The sequence below is a fragment of the Clarias gariepinus genome, chromosome 23 (genome assembly GCF_024256425.1).
Source record: "Clarias gariepinus isolate MV-2021 ecotype Netherlands chromosome 23, CGAR_prim_01v2, whole genome shotgun sequence".
NCBI lineage: Eukaryota > Metazoa > Chordata > Actinopteri > Siluriformes > Clariidae > Clarias > Clarias gariepinus.
Genome location: NC_071122.1, coordinates 1,805,524 through 1,825,755, shown reverse-complemented (window position 1 = coordinate 1,825,755; position 20,232 = coordinate 1,805,524). Strand labels below are relative to the sequence as shown.

The window sequence follows — 20,232 nt, the reverse complement described above, 5'->3', positions numbered from 1 at the left end:
TGATTTTCTGTGTTTTTTTTTGCTGTTTTTTTGTGGGTATTCAACATCAATAAGCATTACCAGGCCTAATGATTAAATTGGGTGTTAAATATTTTCCTGATTAAAATAGTAAGCAGATGTGAAATAAAAAAAAGTTTCTTTCTTCAAAATAAAGCCTTTGTTATTTTCTTTCTGGTTTTCCATGCTGCTAATTAACAGTTAAATATTAATTAAGAATTTAATAAATTATTAATTAACACTGATTTAACACTGAGTGGGAACACTGATTTTTTTTTTATACACTGCATTCTTCATGCATCTGAGTCAAGTGTTTTTTGTTTTTGTTTTTTGCCCCCAGAAAGTCACCGGAAACTTAAATATTAAGCCCTATACAGGATTCGTCTTATGGCCTAAAAGAAAGTTCCTTATAAGATAATAAGCCAAATACACCCTACACATAAATCAAAGTTTTGAACGCCTGTGTGTGAATTGAAGAGAGCAAAACACATACACAGAGTCTGAAACTCATCAATAATGAAGGAACCATGCAATATTTTATTATCGGACATTCTCTGGTATTCTCTCCCAAAGAAGCATCGCCAAATATTAATCCATAATTAATAATATTAAAGTCAGGGTTTTGTGTGCAAAAAACACAGTACTCAGTTTTTCCATGAAGGTGGCAATTTTGGAATTGGCCCGAGATAACCAGTACAAACATCTGCATAATAATAAATATGAGGGCTTTGATAATATTGCTCAGCGGACTGCTCCACAGTCCATGTTTAATAAACATATTGTATCATATGCATACATTTCCCCAAATTTTATATAGTTCACTTTAGAATAATCTGCTTTCTCCATCTAAAGTGGGTAAACATATGCAAATGCAATGTCATAAGTCATCTGCTGGCCATTGTTCCATGTGTACAAAGCCCTTTCTTTGGGGTTATAGTCAATCTGAGCAATGTGAGTGGAATTATTGCCAAAAGGGAGCCGGGGGGTCATCTGTGTATTGGTATGTGTATCAAAGGCATAGCTCAGGTTGTTCTCCCTCGAATCTTCATGCTGTTCGGTAGCATATAGGACACCACACACGATAAACCCGTTGCTATAGCGTTCACGCCTCAGCCCCGTCCTCCATGTGGTTTCTCGCTGTGTGCTCAGGTCATCAGGGTTCAGCCGGCTCAGCACCATCACTTCTTGGAAGTAGCCCTCATCATCCAATGCCGCGTAGATCACCCAGAGGCCACTTTCATCTACAGCCAGCTCCACATCTGAACGGCCTTGCCACCGCCATGATGAAACCTCATCACTCCCATGTGCAGCATCATGCAACATGGTCCAGGCAGACACATACCGTCGCCGGAGGTCGTACTTGATGATGTCACGTGAGAAAGCACGGTTGAAGAAAAAGGCACCATCATAGATTGCATGACCTGTGCCCAGCCAGCTATAGGGCAGCTTATAGAAGTTGGTGGAACGACCTGAAATTTAATATTGTCTCAAAATTAATAATATTTACAAATATTACTAACTAAAAACAAGAAGGTATACACACACACACACACACACACACACACACACACCGTGTTCCAAATTATTATGCAAATTGGATGTAAATGTCATAAACATAAATTAAATTAAACTCATGGATGGTGTTGTGTCTCAGGGCTCTTTGGATCACTGAAATGAATCTCAGACACGTGTGATAATTAGTTTCCCAGATGAGCCCAATGAAAGGAAAAGTACTGAAGAAGGTTGTTCCACATTATTAAACAGGCCACAGAATTTAAGCAATATGGGAAAGAAAAAGGATCTCTCTGCTGCCGAAAAGCGTCAAATAGTGCAATACCTTGGACAAGGTATGAAAACATTAGATATTTCATGAAAACATAAGCGTGATCATCGTACTGTGAAGACATTTGTGGCTGATTCAGAGCACAGACGTGTTCATGCAGACAAAGGCAGAATGAGGAAGGTTTCTGCCAGACAAATTCATCGGATTTAAAGAGCAGCTGCTTAAATGCCATTACAAAGCAGCAAACAGGTATTTGAAGCTGCTGGTGGCTCTGGAGTTCCGCGAAGCTCAAGGTGTAGGATCCCTCAGAGACTTGCAATTGTGCATTAACATACTATTCGGCCAACCGTAACCAATGCTCACAAGCAGAAACAGTGGCAGTGGGCCTAGACATACATGTCTTGTTTACTGATGAGTGTCATCCAACCCTGGATGGTCCAGGTGGATGGACTAGTGGAGGGTTGGTGGATGGCCACCATGTCCCAACAAGGCTGCAACATCAACAAGGAGGTGGTGGGGTCTTGTTTTGGGCCGGAATCATGGGGAGAGAGCTGTTAGGCCCGTTTAGGGTCCCTGAAGGTGTGAAAATGTATATAGAGTTTTTGACTTTTTTCCATGGTACAAAAAGAAGAACTGTGCCTTTTGTAGCTAAATCTTCATGCATGACAATGCACCATCTCATGCTGCAAAGAAAACCTCTGTGTCATTGGCTGCTATGGGAATAAAAGATGAGAAACTCATGGTGTGGCCACCATCCTCCCCTAACCTCAACCCCATTGATAACCTTTGGAGCATCCTCAAGCAAAAGATCTAGGATAGGAGGTAGTTCACATTAAAAGAGCAGCTCTGGGAGGCTATTCTGACATCCTGCAAAAAAATTAAAGCAGAAACTGTCCAAAAACTCCCAAGTTCAATGAATGCAAGAATTGTGAAGGTGATATCAAAGAAGGGTTCCTATGTTAAGATGTAACATGCTTTGTAAGGATGTTTTTGATTTAAATAGCTTTTAATTTCTGTAAATATGACCTCATAATGCTTCAAATTCAACAAAAGCCTATGTTCAGTTCTTTACAACCTATAAAATGTTTTAACTCTGTTGTGCATAATAATTTGGAACAGTGCGTTTTTAGTTTTTTTTTGTTTTGTTTTTTTAAATATTATCATTAGGAGGTTTGTTCAATAAAATTTGAATTATACCCTAATGGTTGATGACTTGAAAATTATACTGACTGTCATTTGCATTGACTAATTATGAAAATCATAGAAAGATATCGTTTGCATAATAATTTGGAACACAGTGTATATATATAAACGTTCCATAATATAAACATTGGTTCAGCCTTGGTTCCTGCTTACAAACACTCACTCACTCATCTTCTGTACTGCTTTATTCTGTATTCAGGGTCGTGGGAACCTGGAGCCTATCCCAGGAGTCTTAGGGCACGAGGCAGGGGGATACCCTGGACAGGGTGCCAATCCATAGCAGGGCACACACATACGCTCATTCACACACTACGGGCAATTTGGGAACGCCAATTCGCCTAACCTACATGTCTTTGGACTGTGGGAGGAAACTGGAGTATCAAGCACAGTGAGAACATGCAAACTCCATGCACGCAGAGATGAAAATCCAGACTGGCCGGGAATCAAACCTGGACCCTGGAGGTGCAAGGCGACAGTGATAACCACTACACCAAAATGCCGCCGTTTACAAACACTGAATGTTAAAATTATTAATAATATTAGTAAAGGCTGAAAATGACAGTTATGTTTGGTGGTAATCTTGTCTTTTTAGCAGAATTATGGACTTAAAAAATATTATAGGTGAACATGCAATGCTGCATATGGTCTAATTACACTCAATGGAATTTACCAATTTTTTTTACCTTGTTTAAAGACATCCATGTTCTGAAACTCCAGCAGGTTGTTGCCATAATAATAATTAGCAACATAGATTTTGTTGTCTTGAGCCATTGGGTCTTTCATCCAGGCACCTTCATTACGGCCATATGAGTTGTGTGTTATAGGTTCTGCAATTGTGGCCAGTGTGTCCTTGCATTCACCTGCAAAGATTAATACAGTATGCATTAAGCGTTCCAGTATACAGTTCAGGGTAGAACCTGACAGGGTCCAGACTAGGACATGTAGGGAAACCAGTGCTCTCTTTCCTACTTAATATAGGGGAATTTAATTAACATTTATTTATTTAGTAAATAATTGTGTTCATTTGGCAGACACTCACACATATTACTATGTATGTGGTACCTACAGTACATCAATCCTGCAAACAATTAAATTATTACATATATTAGGGTCCCTGTACTGTATATACATTTGGAAACGTGAAATGTCCAATAACCTGTGACTGAACTGTGGTAAGTTTAAATGTGCCCTGTGGTGGACTGACATTCCGGTCTGTGACTCACAGCCACTAGGACTAATTCTTTTATTAATACTGGTCTTTTTTTACAGGAAAAAAAATAGCCACATAATTAAAAATTAATATACTGCAGATTTTGAAATGCTGGAGAATCAAAATTGTGTCATAAAGCAACTCTTTATCTTTAATACAGGACATAGGTCAGGAATTAAATGGTACTTTGGAATAGCATTGTGACAATGTCATCATGGAGCATATTCAAAATAATTGGTCATAGTCATTTTGCTTGTGGTAGTCCTATAAATAAGCATAAATTGAAAGCATTTGAGATTTGGATTACCTGGCTGCCTTCGAGGTTTTGCCATAACCTGCTCATCTGCCATAGCTTTAATAGTCTTTTGTTTTGGGTCTTGCTGTTTTTTAATCAAATTGATGCTGGGTGTGTTGTGTTTGTCAGTTTTGCCAAGGTTAGTAGTACTATTGACAAGTCTGTTTGTGGTCATTGATGCAGTTGTGCTGAAATCTGTTTCTCCCTCAGTTACACGAGATGTACTCAGAATGCTTTCAGTTGTTTCTTCTTTTCCCGAGATGGCGGTAGTAACTATCGTCCCAGCACTGTGGCTTCCCTCATCTGTGGTTCTGGTGGAATACGTTTCTGGGTTGATAGTAGTTTGACTCAGAGTAACTGGTGCTGGTGTTGCACTTGACAGTGTGTTTTGTTCTTTCGCCAGACTGGAAATGGTTTCAATGTTGTGGATTTGCTCGGTCTTCAGAGTGTCCCCTAACTGACTGATGACAGCAGCTGATGTGCTTGCTATGTTTCTAGTCATTTCTGGAGAAGCTGAATTAGAATTCATGTTTATATTACTTGAAGTTAATTTCATGTTGAGCATCATCTGAAAAGTTGTCTTCTCTCTTTCTTCCTCTGTTCCAGAGGGTGTTTGGGGTGTAGAGTGTGTGGTGGGCAAAGTGACTCTGAGGTTTTCTGTTGTAGCTGAATATTGTAAGTCTCTGAGCTTGGTGAAGCTTTTTGTGGTGGACTGGAAGGGTCTTGACAATGTGGGTTCTGAGTTCTTAAGCATATTCAACTTGACAGGCAGAGAAGAGGCAGATTCTTCAGATTCCAGCCGTGGCTTGGGCGCTTTTTGTATTATTGTATCATCCTGAGTTGGAGTTTTGGAATTGGCTGAAAACGGCCATGCGATGCTGAAAGTTCTGAATGAAGGAGAGCTAAAAGGAAGAAGTTCTTCCTCTGTAAAGAGGTCTACAGAGCCATCACCACTGTGGCCTTCATCTTCACCAACTACAGGAAGGAATTGAAGAATAAATCACTATCTTATTCATTTAAGATTTATCATCATAACATTCCCATTTCAGACTGAGTACTGACCTTCTTTAACCTCTGGAATCATAAAATTGTATAAAATATTTGTGACCTGTAGAAGCTGTGCACATTGAGTCACATCAGTGACATTAGTGATCATGAAATCATTAAAGCATCTGGTGTCATCGGTTTTAAAAAGAAACACAACCCCCCATCTATACTGACTGCAGTTTACCTATTTGATCAACCGTGAAGCTACATAGACTTTATAAGCACTTCTTGGGTCTATTCCAGAATCCTTTCAATGCTTCAAACCCTAAACAACCACATGGCATGCCTCTTTAGTTGATTGTCACATCTGAATTCTGTCAGAAGTTAGATCCTTACTTTACTCTCCCACCATTTCTTAAGGTGGAGTACACAGTGAAAAGAAGTCACAGCAGCTTTTCTCAAGGGATACCCCATATATCTTACGTTTACTTTGTAGAGAAATTGCAAAATGTGTAACAAGAGATAAGAGCAGGCAGCATTCTGTGACACAACTTTCTCCTTTAACAGGTCAGCTGAGTCCATAGCTGCACTTGTCATCTGAGAGATGCTTCTTAGTGCAAGAAGAGGTTTTATATTTAGAGGTTTTAAATGAAAGAAGTGAAGTGCGTCTAAGCGTAAGTGCATGAAGTGCATACAGCGTAAACGTGCGTGTCTTATAGCTAGATAGTAACTGGTTACTTAAAAGAGAAATGCTTGAAAAAATCTTATGGGATGGTGTTAAAAAATCAGAATTGCTTTTGTGTGAATTAGATTCTTTAAACCATCATAACCATCATCCAGACATCATTGTAGGACTCTCAATGTATCTCAACAAATAAAGTGAATAAGCAAAAAAACTGCCCACTCCAGTCAACTGTACACCCCAGACCAAGGAAATTGCTATTGACCCCACCCATTTGGGGAACCACAGACACTACTGAGCCATATAGATCAAAACAGCCTGTTACCACAACAGCTACGTCAACCTCAGCAACCGAGAATAATGATTTCTTTTCTAGTGTAGACCTATACAGTGGAACCTTAGATCACGAGCATAATTTGTTCCAGAAGCAGGCTCATATTACAAAACAATCGTAAACTTAATTGAATTTTCCCATAAGAAATAATAGAAACTCAAATTATTCGTTCCAGAGCCCAAAAAAATGAATACATCAAAATATTAAGTGAAAATAAAACAAATTAACCTGCACTTTACCTTGAAAAAAAAGGAAAAATAAATCCTGACAGATAAGTCTTTCAAGTGTGTGTGTGTCTGTGTGAATCTAAAGTAAGCTCCCCTCTCCCCCTTCTTGTCTTACACAGTTACCCTTCACTCTTTTCACACGCGCGCGCACACACCATAAACACTGTTTTATCGGAAAAATATACAAGACATTTCTCTAATGACACTCGATTGAGCGACACACTAACACAATCACTGCCGTAAAGTAAAAATAAAACAAATTAATCAGCACTTTACCTTTGAAAAGAATCGCAACAGAGCAGTGTTTCTGTGTAGAGCAGAGAGAGAAAGTGTGTGTGTGTGTGTGTGTGTGTGTGTGTAGATTAGAAAATGTAGTAGAAATTAAGGGTACAGCCCTCTCCTGGCTCAGGTCCTATTTGACCGATCGGTATCAGTATGTAGACTTAAATGGTGATTATTCTGCATGTTCTCTAGTGGAGTTTGGTGTTCCACAGGGTTCAGTTTTAGTTTTCACTGTTATGCTGACGACACACAGTTATATGTCTCAGCAAAACCTGATGGACTTAATGAGAAAATTGAGCAATGTGTGCAGGACATAAGAGATTGGATGCTAATTAACTTCCTTCTGCTAAATCCGGATAAGACAGAAGTTCTAGTCATAGGACCGTATACAGCTAGGAGTAAAATTTTAGATCACACTGTAACTTTAGATGGCCTTTCTGTTCCATCAAGTACGACAGTAAAAGACCTCGGTGTGATTATTGATTCCAGCCTTTCATTTGAAGCACATGTAGATAATATCACCAGGATAGCATTCTTTCACCTCAGAAATATTGCCAGAATAAGAAATTTATTGTCGCTAAACGACGCAGAAAAACTAGTTCATGCTTTCATCACCTCTAGGTTGGACTATTGTAACGCCTTACTGTCTGGTTGTTCAGCTAGATGCATAAATAAGCTTCAGCTAGTCCAGAATGCAGCAGCGAGAGTCCTCACTAGAACCAGAAGATATGAGCACATCACCCCTATCTTATCTTCACTCCATTGGCTCCCTGTGAAATTTCGCATTGATTTTAAAATACTACTCTTGACATATAAAGCATTAAATGGTCTTGCACCGCCACGCTACGATCTGCCACGCCTACTTCGATCAAAGGATGCAGGCTGCTTGTCAGTACCGCGTATTATTAAAACTACAGCAGGGGGCAGAGCTTTTTCTTACAAAGCCCCAAAGTTATGGAATAGTCTTCCAAATAGTGTTCGGGACTCAGACACAGTCTCAGTGTTTAAGTCCAGGCTAAAAACCTATTTATTTAGCCAAGCATTTTTATAAATAGATTAGCCATAGGTAAAGGAGCAAATCTGGGGGACTCATGGACGTAGAGTATTATGGTGAACTGGTATGTTCAAATTCAAATTCAAATTCAAATTTTATTTGTCACATACACAAACATACACAGTACGAAATGTAGTGAAATGTATTATACGACTGCTATTGACCCTAAAAGAGAATTAAAGTTTACAAATAAGAAATAAATATAAATAAAAGAATACGATAGAAATTAAATAAAAAAATTAAATTAAACTAGGAAAAAATTGAACTAAAAATAAAAATAGAAATGTGCTAGAAAAAAATGGAACTAAAAATAAAAATAGAAATATGATATGCATAAAAATAAAAATATACTGTACATAGAAATATGATGTGCATAAAAATAGAAATATACTGTACAAATTGAAATATACTGTACTGGTGTGCAAATATGCATAGAACAAAGTGTCTTTGTAGTGTAGTTGTGAAGGTAGGTGTGCAAAGTTATTAAAGTGTCTTTGTGCAATGGTCCAGGATGTAAATGTACAACATGTAGTGTAGATATGAAGGAAGGTGAGCGTGTAATTGTCCATAGTGTCCATGGATGTAAAAAGATTGATAGATTTGATCAATTATGAAAAGATTGTGTTAGTTCGTGGTTGTGGTTGAGAGACCTTATCGCCTGCGGGATGAAGCTCCTCCTTAGTCTCCCTGTGTTGGCCTTCAAGGAGCGGAATCGCTTCCCAGACCGCAACAGAGTAAACAGTCCGTTATTGGGGTGGCTGAGGTCCTTCATGATCTTCCTGGCCTTGGTCAAGCACCGCTTGCTGTAGATCGAGTGCAGGTCAGGGAGCTCGATGCGGATGATGCGCTCAGCTGATCGCACCACCCTCTGTAGAGCTCGTCTGTCCTGCATGGTGCTGTTCCCGAACCAGGTCGTGATATTTCCCGTCAGGATGCTCTCTATGGTGCAGGAGTAGAAATTCCTGAGCACCTTGGAGGGCAGTCTAAAGTCTCTCAAGCGTCTGAGGTGGTAGAGACGCTGCCGGGCCTTTTTTACCACGGTGTTGATGTGACAGGACCATGCCAGGTCCTGCGTGATGTGAACACCGAGGTATCTGAAGCTGTCCACTCTCTCCACTGGGCTCCTGTTGATGACGGGGGTCTGGTAGTTCCTCACCTGCTTTGTACTGAAGTCCACTATCAGCTCCTTTGTCTTACTGACGTTCAGGAGGAGATTGTTTCTCTGGCACCAGTTCTCCAGATTTCCAACCTCCTCCAGGTAGGCCGTCTCATCGTTGTTCGTGATCAGGCCCACCACAACAGTGTCGTCAGCAAACTTGATGATGGTGGTGGAGCTGGTAGTGGCCACGCAGTCGTGGGTGTACAGAGAGTACAGCAGGGGGCTCAGAACACAACCCTGGGGGGCTCCAGTGCTGAGAGTGAGGGAGGCTGAGACATGTCCGCCCATCCTTAATGCCTGTGGTCTGCCAGTCAGAAAATTGGAGATCCACTGACACATTGATGAGCTGAGTCCCAGGTGCTCCAGCTTGGTGGTAAGTGTGGAGGGAATTATGGTATTAAATGCAGAACTGTAGTCGATGAAGAGCATTTTCACATAATTCCCCCTCCGAGAGTCCAGGTGAGTGAGAGATGTATGGAGGAGATGAGAGATTGCATCGTCCGTGGAACGGTTTGGACGATAAGCGAACTGTAGTGGGTCGAGTGTGTCTGGTAGTGAAGAGATGATGAAGTCTCTGACCAGGCGTTCAAAGCACTTCATCACTACTGAGGTGAGGGCTACAGGGCGATAGTCATTGAGGGAAGCAGGATGAGGTTTCTTTGGGACAGGAACAATGATGGATTCTTTGAAGCATGTGGGGATCACCGACTGAGATAAAGAGATGTTGAATATCTCAGTGAACACAGGTGCTAGCTGGTCTGCGCAGGCTCTGAGAATGCGGCCTGAGATGCCGTCTGGTCCTGCTGCTTTCCTGGTGTTCACTCTCTTGAAGGCTCTCCTCACGTCATGCTCGGTGATGATGAACGCGCTTCCGGTGCTGGCAGTGACTTCCTGTCTGCAGCCGTTAGCGCCGCTAGCATTAGCATCGCTAGCGTCTTTAGCTGCAGCCTCGAAGCGAGCATAGAAAGTGTTCAGCTCATCTGTCAGAGACACGTCTGCGTTTATCATACCGGATGTTGGTGCTTTATAATCCGTTATTGTCCTTAATCCCTGCCACAGGCTCCTAGAGTCACTCTGTTGGAGTTGTGACTCTAGTTTCCTCCCGTAGCGCTGCTTCGCCTCTTTCACCGCCTTCCGGACGCTGTATGACGCAGCCTTGTATGGTTCCATGTCCCCCGACGCGAGTCCCGTGTTGTAGGCAGCGGTGCGAGATTGCAGAGCGTCGCGGATGGTTTTATCCACCCACGGCTTCTGGTTGGGAAACGTTTTAATAGTCTTTTTTTCTACAGTGTCGTCCGCTAGTTTCCCGATGAATCCCACAACCGCTTCCGTAAACACGCTGACGTCATCGTCGGAGCTGTTTCTGAACATGTCCCAGTCTGCGTCATCGAGTGCGTCCTGTAACGCGGCCACCGATTGGTCCGTCCAGCGCGCGACCTCCCTCTGAACTGGAAATTCCTGTTTCAGCCTTTGTTTGTATTTTGGCATGAGGAAGATGGCGGCATGGTCGGATTTACCAAACGGTGGACAAGATTGTTCCTTGTAGCCGTCCTTGACCGTTGTGTAGCAGTGGTCCAGTGTCCTTTCGCCCCTGGTGGGGCAGGTGATGTGCTGATAAAAGTTCGAACTTTTATCAGCACATCACCTGCCCCACCAGGGGCGAAAGGACACTGGACCACTGCTACACACGTCCCGGTGTTGTGTTTGTTGTTGTGTGAGTGCCTCATGCAGCTCGCATAAGGCAGTGTCCGTGTCCGCTTGTGGTGGAATATAAACGGCGCTGATTATGACCGATGTAAACTCCCGAGGAAGGTAAAAAGGACGACACATGATTGACAGTAGTTCCAGGTTTGGTGTGCAGGAGCGTGTGAGAGGAACAACGCTCGCACTGTTGCACCAGCTGCTGTTCACCATTAAACACACGCCGCCTCCCCTTGACTTCCCCGAGTCCCGTGTCCTGTCCATGCGGTGAACCGAGAAGAACTCGGCTGGCTGGATGGCGTGGTCCGGCACCGCTGGGTTCAGCCATGTCTCGGTGAAGCAGAGGAGATTGCAGTCCCGAATGTCTCTCTGGAACTTTATCCTGGCCCTGAGGTCATCGAGCTTGTTTTCCAGTGACTGGACGTTGGCAAGCAGGATGCTAGGCAGAGGTGTGCGGTGTGCACGGGCTCTCAGCCTGTTCCTGACGCCGGCTCATTTCCCTCGGGGCCGCCGCTTCGCGTCGCGTCCTTTGTTGTCCCTCAGGATCTCACTCGGCCAGCTCGGATCCGGAGTTAAAAACGTCGAATTGTGAGTACATTGTATACCAATAGAAACAAGAGTGTCTCTATCATAACTAATGTACCCCATGGTGGTAATTTTGCCGGTTTTAAAACGCTGTAAACTAACTTAAAGAACAAAAACAAAGAAAAGGTGGTCGGAGCAGTCGTGACGGCAGCCGACCTCACCGGCGCCATCTTGGAATTGTTTAGATGCTGTCCTCCTCACTCTCATTGATCACTCAGGTTTGCTGACGGTGAGGTGATTGTTTGCTTTACATCTCAGTTCCCCCTCATGTTTGTGTTTCCTTCTGGCTCCTCCCTTTTAGTTATGCTGTCATAGTTAGTCCTGCTGGAGTCTCTGCTTGCACTCTACAGTTAATATACATTAAGGCCCTCCGGACCTGTCTGACCCATCCTGGTGCCCCGCTTCTGGCTGAAGATCTCGTCACATGGATGCCCCGTGTGTCTCTCTGGGATGCGTCTGGTGTCTGGGAATGATTCTCTCTACCTAGAAGATGGTTCTGGCCTCGACTGGTGCTGGCAACTGTTTCTCTGAGGACTTGACAGTTCGATAGTTCAGGACTGGAACTTCTTACAACTCTACCTGGGTCTTCAATAACTACCTGGACTCCATATTAACATCAATTAACATCAGCTATTATAGCTGAACTGCCTCCCACCCTACACACTGTATAAATGCAGATCATTTACTGCTATCTGTTTCACCCAAATGAGGATGGGTTCCCTGTTGAGTCTGGTTTCTCTCACGGTTTCTTCCTATTAACATCTCAGAGAGTTTTTCTTTGCCACTGTCACCCTCGGCTTGTTCACCAGGGACAAACTGACCATTTTGATTCATACACATTCAAATTCCATACAAACTTAAATAATTATTTTGACTGTGTAAAGCTGCTTTGCGGCAATGAAAATTGTTAAAAGCGCTATACAAATAAAATTGAATTAAATTGTGTGTGTGTGTCTGTGAAGGCTAAAGTAGGAGGGGTCTGTGTGTGTGCGTGTCCAATGACGCGTGCGCAGAGAGACACAAAGAGCAGGCTGATACAGAGAGAGAAAATGGATATTTAACCTCTTTAATGAGACTTGCTTTTGCTTTACACACGCTGTACACACACGCAAACATACACTAAATAAAATGTTTTACGCGCACACACGTGGTGATGGTGTTATAGTAAACAGTACACGTGTGAACGAATGTTGATTATACCAGTAAGAGACACGTTCTAAGACCCAGTAGGGCAGATGATTACCCACAATTCCGCAGAGCAAAAGAGAGAAAAAACGTTCTCAGTTGTAATCACGTGACGCTGGGCGTCAAAACAAGAAGCGCATGCATGCTACATGATACTCAGTAATCGTAAACCAAGACTTGTTCGTTTTTCAAGTCAAAATTTATTGAAAATCTTTGCTCGTCTTGGGGAACACTTGCAAAACATGTTACTCGCAATCCGAGGTTCCAGTGTATTTTGCATGCTGCATGTACTGCTTTATGTGTCAATTTCCTAAGTCTAATCAGTTTCTGAATCTAAATTAAATTATAATGGTGGAGCTATTCAAAGGGTGGTAGGAGGCCTGGAGCCTATCCCAGGAGACTCATGCCACAGGGTGCCAATCCATTGCAGGGCACACACATACATTTTTTTGTAACACATCATTATTTTGTAAGTTACATGGCACCAAAAGAAATCCCATACATCTCTGATAATAGTAGTGAATATGACTCATCGTGATCCAACAACTTCTTCATTCAAATCAGATTTGCAGAAGGTCATAGGAAAAATTATGAATTCTATTTTTGCATAGGAATTTATTTTTACTAAAGAACAATGAGGATTGCAAAATAGCATATTTGAATAAACTTCTAGCCTGGTGGAAAATTCCACCTTTCTATATGAATTTGTTATGTTATAACATGTAATCAATTAACTGTATTTACTTACTGTTCTCTTCTGCTTCGGTCTCATCCACTGGCTCTGATTTGTAGTATTTGATCCCTCTAACAATCAACTTTGGGTGCTGATGCTTCTCATGATGCTCTTGTTCCTGTAAAGCTTTAACGTCTTCTGGTCCTCCCACAAACTTCTCCTCATACTTACTCTGTCCAAATCACAGGTCATATCACATGTGGAATTGTAGCTGGATTGCAAGGATGGTCATGCCACCTTGCACCTAACACACACCATTCAGTCTTAGATGCTATTTGACACTTTTTTTTTTTAACACAGACACTGATTTGGCTGCATTTCTGTACAATAATAATTTCATGAATATAGGATTCATAAAATTTAAAAAGAAAGTATAAATATATGTATGGGAAATGCACTGAGTAATGATATAGTACATAGGAGAAAATATAGTGTGTTATGTCGTGATCTCATTTAAAGCAAAATATCCAGCCAAAAAAAATTACTAGTAAGAATGAAAAAGCTGTTTCTTTAAAGCAAATAAAGTATTACATAACAAGTTACATTCTCAAAACTGTTAAATATTTTACTTGAGTGTATTCCTTAGAGTAGACTTTAAATGTTCAAATGCAGACTGTAGCTATAGCATTAACTACTTTGCCTGAGAAGTTCAGAGCAGATGACGAATTGTCATAATTCTTAATAGTATAGTCATAAAATAGATGAACTTGATACTAAAATGAGGTCATTTAACGCTGGGCTCCTTCACTCTCCCTGGAAGAGTTGGGATTTGTAGTTAATACTTTAAAGGTATAAAAAAGTGTAAAAGGTTTCATATTTATATTTTATTAAGTAAGAGTATTTTAAGGGGTCAGGGGTAGCTTAGTGGTTAAGGCATTGGACTACGGTTCAGAAGGTCCCAGGTTCAAACCCCACAACCACCAAGTTACCACTGTTGGGCCCTTAACCCTCAACTGCTCAGATGTGTAATGAGATAAAAATGTAAGTCGCTCTGGATAAGAGCGTCTGCCAAATGCCTAAATGTAAGAGTGCAGGCAGAGCACTTCAACAATACCTAATGATACATGTCAAAATGAATGAACAGGTATAGGATAGTAACAATGATCCCAGTGTTCTTCAGTCCTGGGTGTACTGTGTAGTTAGGATCTGCTCACCTTTGTGTGCTGATACGCTGCGGCCTCACTGTCTTTCTCACTCTGTTGCTTTTTGTTCTCCTGCCATGGTAAAGGCATGGATGTGGGTTTTATTTCTGGTTCTTGCAGCACACTCTCTACCTTTATCTTCTCAGAAGTCTTGTTCTGAAATAATACCTGAATGGTGGCACACAAAGCAAACACTAATGTGAATCTACTCATTAAAGAAGGAACACTTCAGGTCCAGAATCAGTGGTATCCTTCACCTGAAGGACAAAGGACACACATTTCAGGAGAAAAATGTAAGAATTTTAAACTGAGAGAATAGAGTTCGAGAGAGAACCATAAAAAGAAGCCATTTATGTGCAGGTGAAAAATTCTTCTCTCAACAGAGCTGGAGGTCTAGCCCAAGAAAGATCAAGACCTCTTCACACGTCCACCAAGAAAGCCACATTTAAGGACTTACTCTTTCTGGTCATTACACTTTAACAATCCTCTCGAATCTCTCACTATTGTCTCCCTAACAGCTCTTTCCTCTACGCTCTAACCACCCTCCCTCCTATCACACCTCTAACAACCTTCTCTCTTGTTCATGTAACAAGCCGTTTCAGGGAAAGACCCTTTACACTTAGAGGACTAAAATATGAGGAACTTTCCAACTTACTTTAGACTGAAGAAGCTACTTGAGAAACATTTCTACTAAACTAAGAAGAAGTCCAGTTGAAATGACTCAACTTCCAGCTACCTCACCTGGATGACTTAGAATCCGCACAGACTGCTCATTAAAGTTAGAAATGACTGATGGCTATGCAAACAAAGGCTATGCACATAAATAATATAACATCCCAAACATAAAACAATAATTTTATTATGGTGATGTACTGGTGTGCATGAGAGGGTAAGATTAAAGCTAAAGAAAATAATAAGTTTATTAGTGTAATGTAATTTTGTTTGCAAAACAAGGGACAATCCCCAAACACACACAAAACAAACAAACCTATACACCCCCAGTCCCTCACTCACAACATCAATTTACAGTAGCCAATTCCCATAATTATTTTCCACGAGGTTGAGAAAAACTGGAGAAGCTCATCTCAATGATGTTGTCCCAACAGTGACAGATTAATAATGTTGAGATAGTAGTGCCAGTACTCAAATAAAGAGAGATTTATCATGATCAGGATTTTATATGAGGCCTTACTGATCCAGTAGGACCAGGGTTGAAATGCTTCATACACTCCCCGACTGGGTATTAAATCCAGGCCGCACTAAGGAGGGGGCAGAATCCCAGGCATCATTTCTTCAGATAGATTATTACTGTCTATCCAAGCCCAAGGTGACCATTGAATATGCACAAAAGCGTATAACAAGCCACTAGCTGAAAGCCACAAAAAATGCTATAGTGATTTTATCATGGGGTAAAAACTAAGCTTTACAAAATATTTATGGAAAAAGTATGACAACTCAATCTGTTGACAGCTGACTTTCCCCTCCAACAGAACTGAAAATGACAAAATCCACTTCACAAAACTTGGCAAATTTAACAAATATCTGATTATCACATATTTCATACAAACATTTATGGGAAAGCACAACAGAGAAAATAGAAATCATTACATTTTCCCCATACCCAATTTTCCAAACTTACCCGTTCAATTTTGGCCACCCGCTCCAGCAGCTCCTCGGTGAGGGCGATCAGCTTGAGCAACTTTAACAGATTTGCTTTGGAGAAAGAGTCCTTGAGCAAGTCCATTATTTCCAGGAGCTAAAAGAAAAAATACATCAATCGCAACAGAGACGAAGCTCGAGGCTTTCAGCTATATAACTTTGGTTCCAGCTATATGAATGCAGGCTATAGAACACAATGACACACACAATACACAAGTCACTAAACAGAGGGGTAAGAACAGAGGGGTGACAGAAAAAAAGTGGCATCATAAGATGCCAGAACTGCTTTAATACACGTTGGCACAGATTTTACATCTTTGATGATTTTTTTGTTTCTCTCATTTCAATCATTTTCATGCTCATCAGTCCATTCTGTGACTTCATGCCATGCAAATGTAGGCTATCCCAATTATAATGAGTACTGCTTGCATCAGGATAAAACGTTTCATCATAATAATATGGTCAGGATAACTACTTTTTTGTTTTGCAGTGATTATTTTATTTTATCTAAGTGGTTATGTTGACTTAAACATGCTAGAGAAAATCCCTTCCACACCATAACAGAGCCACTGGACACCAGTCAAGCATTCAGGCCTGTACTGTTCATGGTGTGTGCACTATGAAACTCATCGATGAGAATTTACTGTCTTGCTGTTAGTCTGATCATATCCTACATTCTCAGTCAGTTCTTGCAAATAAACAAGCATCAAAGTGTGCATTTTCAACTTAAATCTCTTCTACTGTAGATTATAATGCTTTTCCATTATTGGTTCTGTCACAGGTTTAATTGTTCAGTCCTGCCTTCTGTTTTGCAATAATAGACACACTGTCACTTTGTTCCTTATTTTTGCTATTTTGACCCGATATACATTCTATACATATTCTGGCTAAATCTCGTAACTCGTAAGTCGCTCTGGATAAGAGCGTCTGCTAAATGCGTAAATGTAAATGTAAATCTATAATATGGTATAAACATGTAATCACACCATAACTACAATTCTGAGCACACTGTTCACATTCCTAAAAGACAGGGGAACATCTGTTGCCAGTTTACTTAGAATTGGACTTGGAAAAAGAGGGAAAACCTTTATTAGGTACAACACTTACCCTGTAGCTTCACCCATTGGCCATGTCACAAATCTTGCTAATACTTTGTTGATATACAGTTCTTAAATATTCCCATCTTTTGCCATCCATGATTTATTAGCCTATATTCTGTGTAAAATGGCATTACTACTAATAAAAATCAATACCATCTATATGTAAATAAGCAGCAGTTCTGAATTTATACTGTTTACTAAGTTTGTGAAAACATTTAGGTAACAATGTTGAGTAACGGATATTTATGAAGGGCTAATGTGTGTGTAAGGCCATTATTTGAACACAACCACTAGTTATGTACAGATCACAATACAAATAAATATTTTGCAAATGCAAATAAATAGTCCTGTGGTGCTCCATTTCTGGGGGTGAGCTGTGATAACTGAGGGGTGAGATTTTAAAAAGAGGGGAGAGAAGGGACATAGAGGAGGGACAGCTTAGCATGTGGTAATTTTGTCTAAGGGTTGATCCCACAGAAAAGCCAATGCAGTACAAAATCACCAAAAAGTAAATGCTGATACAGAAAGATATCAGAACACCCAGTGTATCACAGCCTGTTGCAAACAAGAGCCAGCAGGCAAACAGCTGCCTTCAAACTCCCTAGATCCCAAGGGCACCCCAAATCCTAGGGGGTTTTAATGGTGATATCTGATTAGTGGGATGATACAAAAGGGATTATAAATAAAGAAATGACAGCATGGGATGAGAGCTTTTTCCTTAAAAACAAAACAAAAAAGTTTTTATCTTGTCCGCTTAATCAGTTACACTGTATGATCTATTGATTTGCTGACTAATTTAAACAAATTCTTAAAGAATGAAACGTTGTGGGTTTTGCATGGTTTAGTTTCTGACTCACTTGTACAAATGCAAGTGAGGGTTTTGTAATAAAAGGAACTGTGACAACTGCATACCTTCAAAGTGCACATATAAGCCCTGTGTACCTGATTAAATGGCCAGTGTGTGTGTGTGTGTGTGTGTGTATGAGTGTGTTTAGCTCCATGCTAGGTGTACTGTACATTATTAAGTGTTATCACTAAGTGTGTGTGACATTAATCCTGCAGGTGATGATTCAGATCTGGGAGTTTTAGGAACACTTTCCTCTCCACCTTCTCATTCTCAGACTGCTCCATCTTCCTCTCCCTCAGCTCTTCCCGGCAGGGTTGCTGCGCTGGCTGTGGAGTTGCTGCGCATGCGCACTCGCAGCCAGGGAGAGACGCTACGCTGTGCAGTGTGTATGGCTCCGGAGCGCGCGAGCTCGTGCCCGGTACTTTGACCGCACACTTACAGCCACAGTCTGCGCGTCGGTGTGTGTGCGGGTCAGACAGCAGCTACAGAGAGAAGAGCATCGACACATGTCCTCCAGGGTCAGTAGTGCACAACACAAGCAACTTTCAAAGGAAAACTTAAAAAAAAAAAAAAAAGCAACATTTCAAAGAAAACGGTAAAAGATGAATCACCCCGCTGCGCGTGCTCGGCACAGGGGATGAAGTGTGAAAGAATGAATGGTGGTGGTTCTAACCTCCAACACAACGTCCCCCTGATCTCCAGGTCCAGCGTGTAGAGGTTGAGTTTGTTCTCCTTTCTCCTCCTGAAGTGCTCCAGAGAAAGCCAAGAGGAAAACCAGGTACCAGAACCCCACTGCCTCCATCGCGGAAAACCCACTAAACCTGTTTACAGAGCCGATGGTTCGTGAGTCTCAGTCCGCTTGGCGCTGCTGCTCCAGAGATCCTCCAGATTAATGTCGTCCATATGAACAGGTGAGTGACCGCCTGCTGTATGGAGAGGAACACTGAGATGGTCTGTTCCAGCTGAGGAACAGCGAGGAGGGCAGGCTGCAGGGACTGGAGGGGACAAATAGTGGGTGGCACCGGGGGACTCGGCCAAGGACCTTCATCATCATCATCATCATCATCATCACCATACGGTCTCTGTAGAATATAATCTAAATCTGATCCCTGAAACAAATCACGACATGCGTGCGGAGAGACACCGACTACACAGAGCTGTTTTTATGGATCAGGTCATTTACAAAAGTCAACAAACATTTTGGCAGTAACACGTGCAGCTCGTGCGCCATGAGGAAAGTACCATAGCGCCATCTTCTGCATGTTTCTGCTGTGATCAACGGGAGAGATATTTTATTATAGGTAAAGTTGCTATCATGGTACGAGATCTATTGACATAGATAACTTATTATGTTACAGAAAAGTAAACTACACCTAAGATTTAAGCATCTATATGACCAAAAATTTACATTATTAATATATTCAATTTTATTTAACAATGGTCATTGTTGCAAAGCAGCTTCAGTCAGTGGCGGACTGGCCGTCTGGAGCCCCGGGCGTCTCCCAGGGGGGCGCTGGCCAATGTGGGCAATAATGATGGAAACCATAATATTGCATCTCTTTTTTACGCAGATAGATGAGTGCGTTGATCGTACGATCGCCGCAGACGAAGAGTGTGTGTTTTGTCACGGCCACCACTATGTTGTATATCACATCATGTATGTTTGTTGCCCTTTAAGAGCTGCTGCGAAGATGTGCGCGTGAGGAGGAGAGAACAGAGCACGAGCTCAGCTGTGCTGTTCCCCCTGAAACACCCTATTGTTTTACCCTTTACTTTACTTTTACTGTATGTTTGTATTATAATTTTGTGACGCTGAAAAAGGCTGATAAAGGTTTTGTGCTGAACTATTGTTGTCTCTGAGCTCTTTTTTCTCCCAGCTATCCGGCCCAAAGCGGCACAGTTTGTGTGCATATGAATGTATCAGGGATGTAGATTTAGGGTGGACGGAGGGGATGTGTCCCCACCAATATCCTCAGACCATTGAAATGTCCCCACCAATAATTTAATCCACTTAAAAAAAAACGTAGACACACAGAAAGGGATAGATCACATTCTCTCCGTAAGTCC

General features: G+C 41.5%; 1 protein-coding gene across 1 annotated transcript; it reads right to left on the bottom strand.

Moving 5' to 3' along the window:
* Positions 1–724: 724 nt before the first annotated feature.
* Positions 725–19,288, bottom strand: olfml2ba (olfactomedin-like 2Ba). Its single transcript, XM_053484188.1, has 8 exons — positions 18,839–19,288; positions 18,426–18,647; positions 16,199–16,315; positions 14,572–14,727; positions 13,433–13,589; positions 4,501–5,463; positions 3,667–3,843; positions 725–1,466 (listed from the first exon to the last, which is right to left on the bottom strand). Exons 1-8 carry the CDS (start codon positions 18,965–18,967, stop codon positions 844–846), a joined length of 2,544 nt encoding a protein of 847 aa, XP_053340163.1. The 5' UTR covers positions 18,968–19,288; the 3' UTR covers positions 725–843.
* Positions 19,289–20,232: the final 944 nt, after the last annotated feature.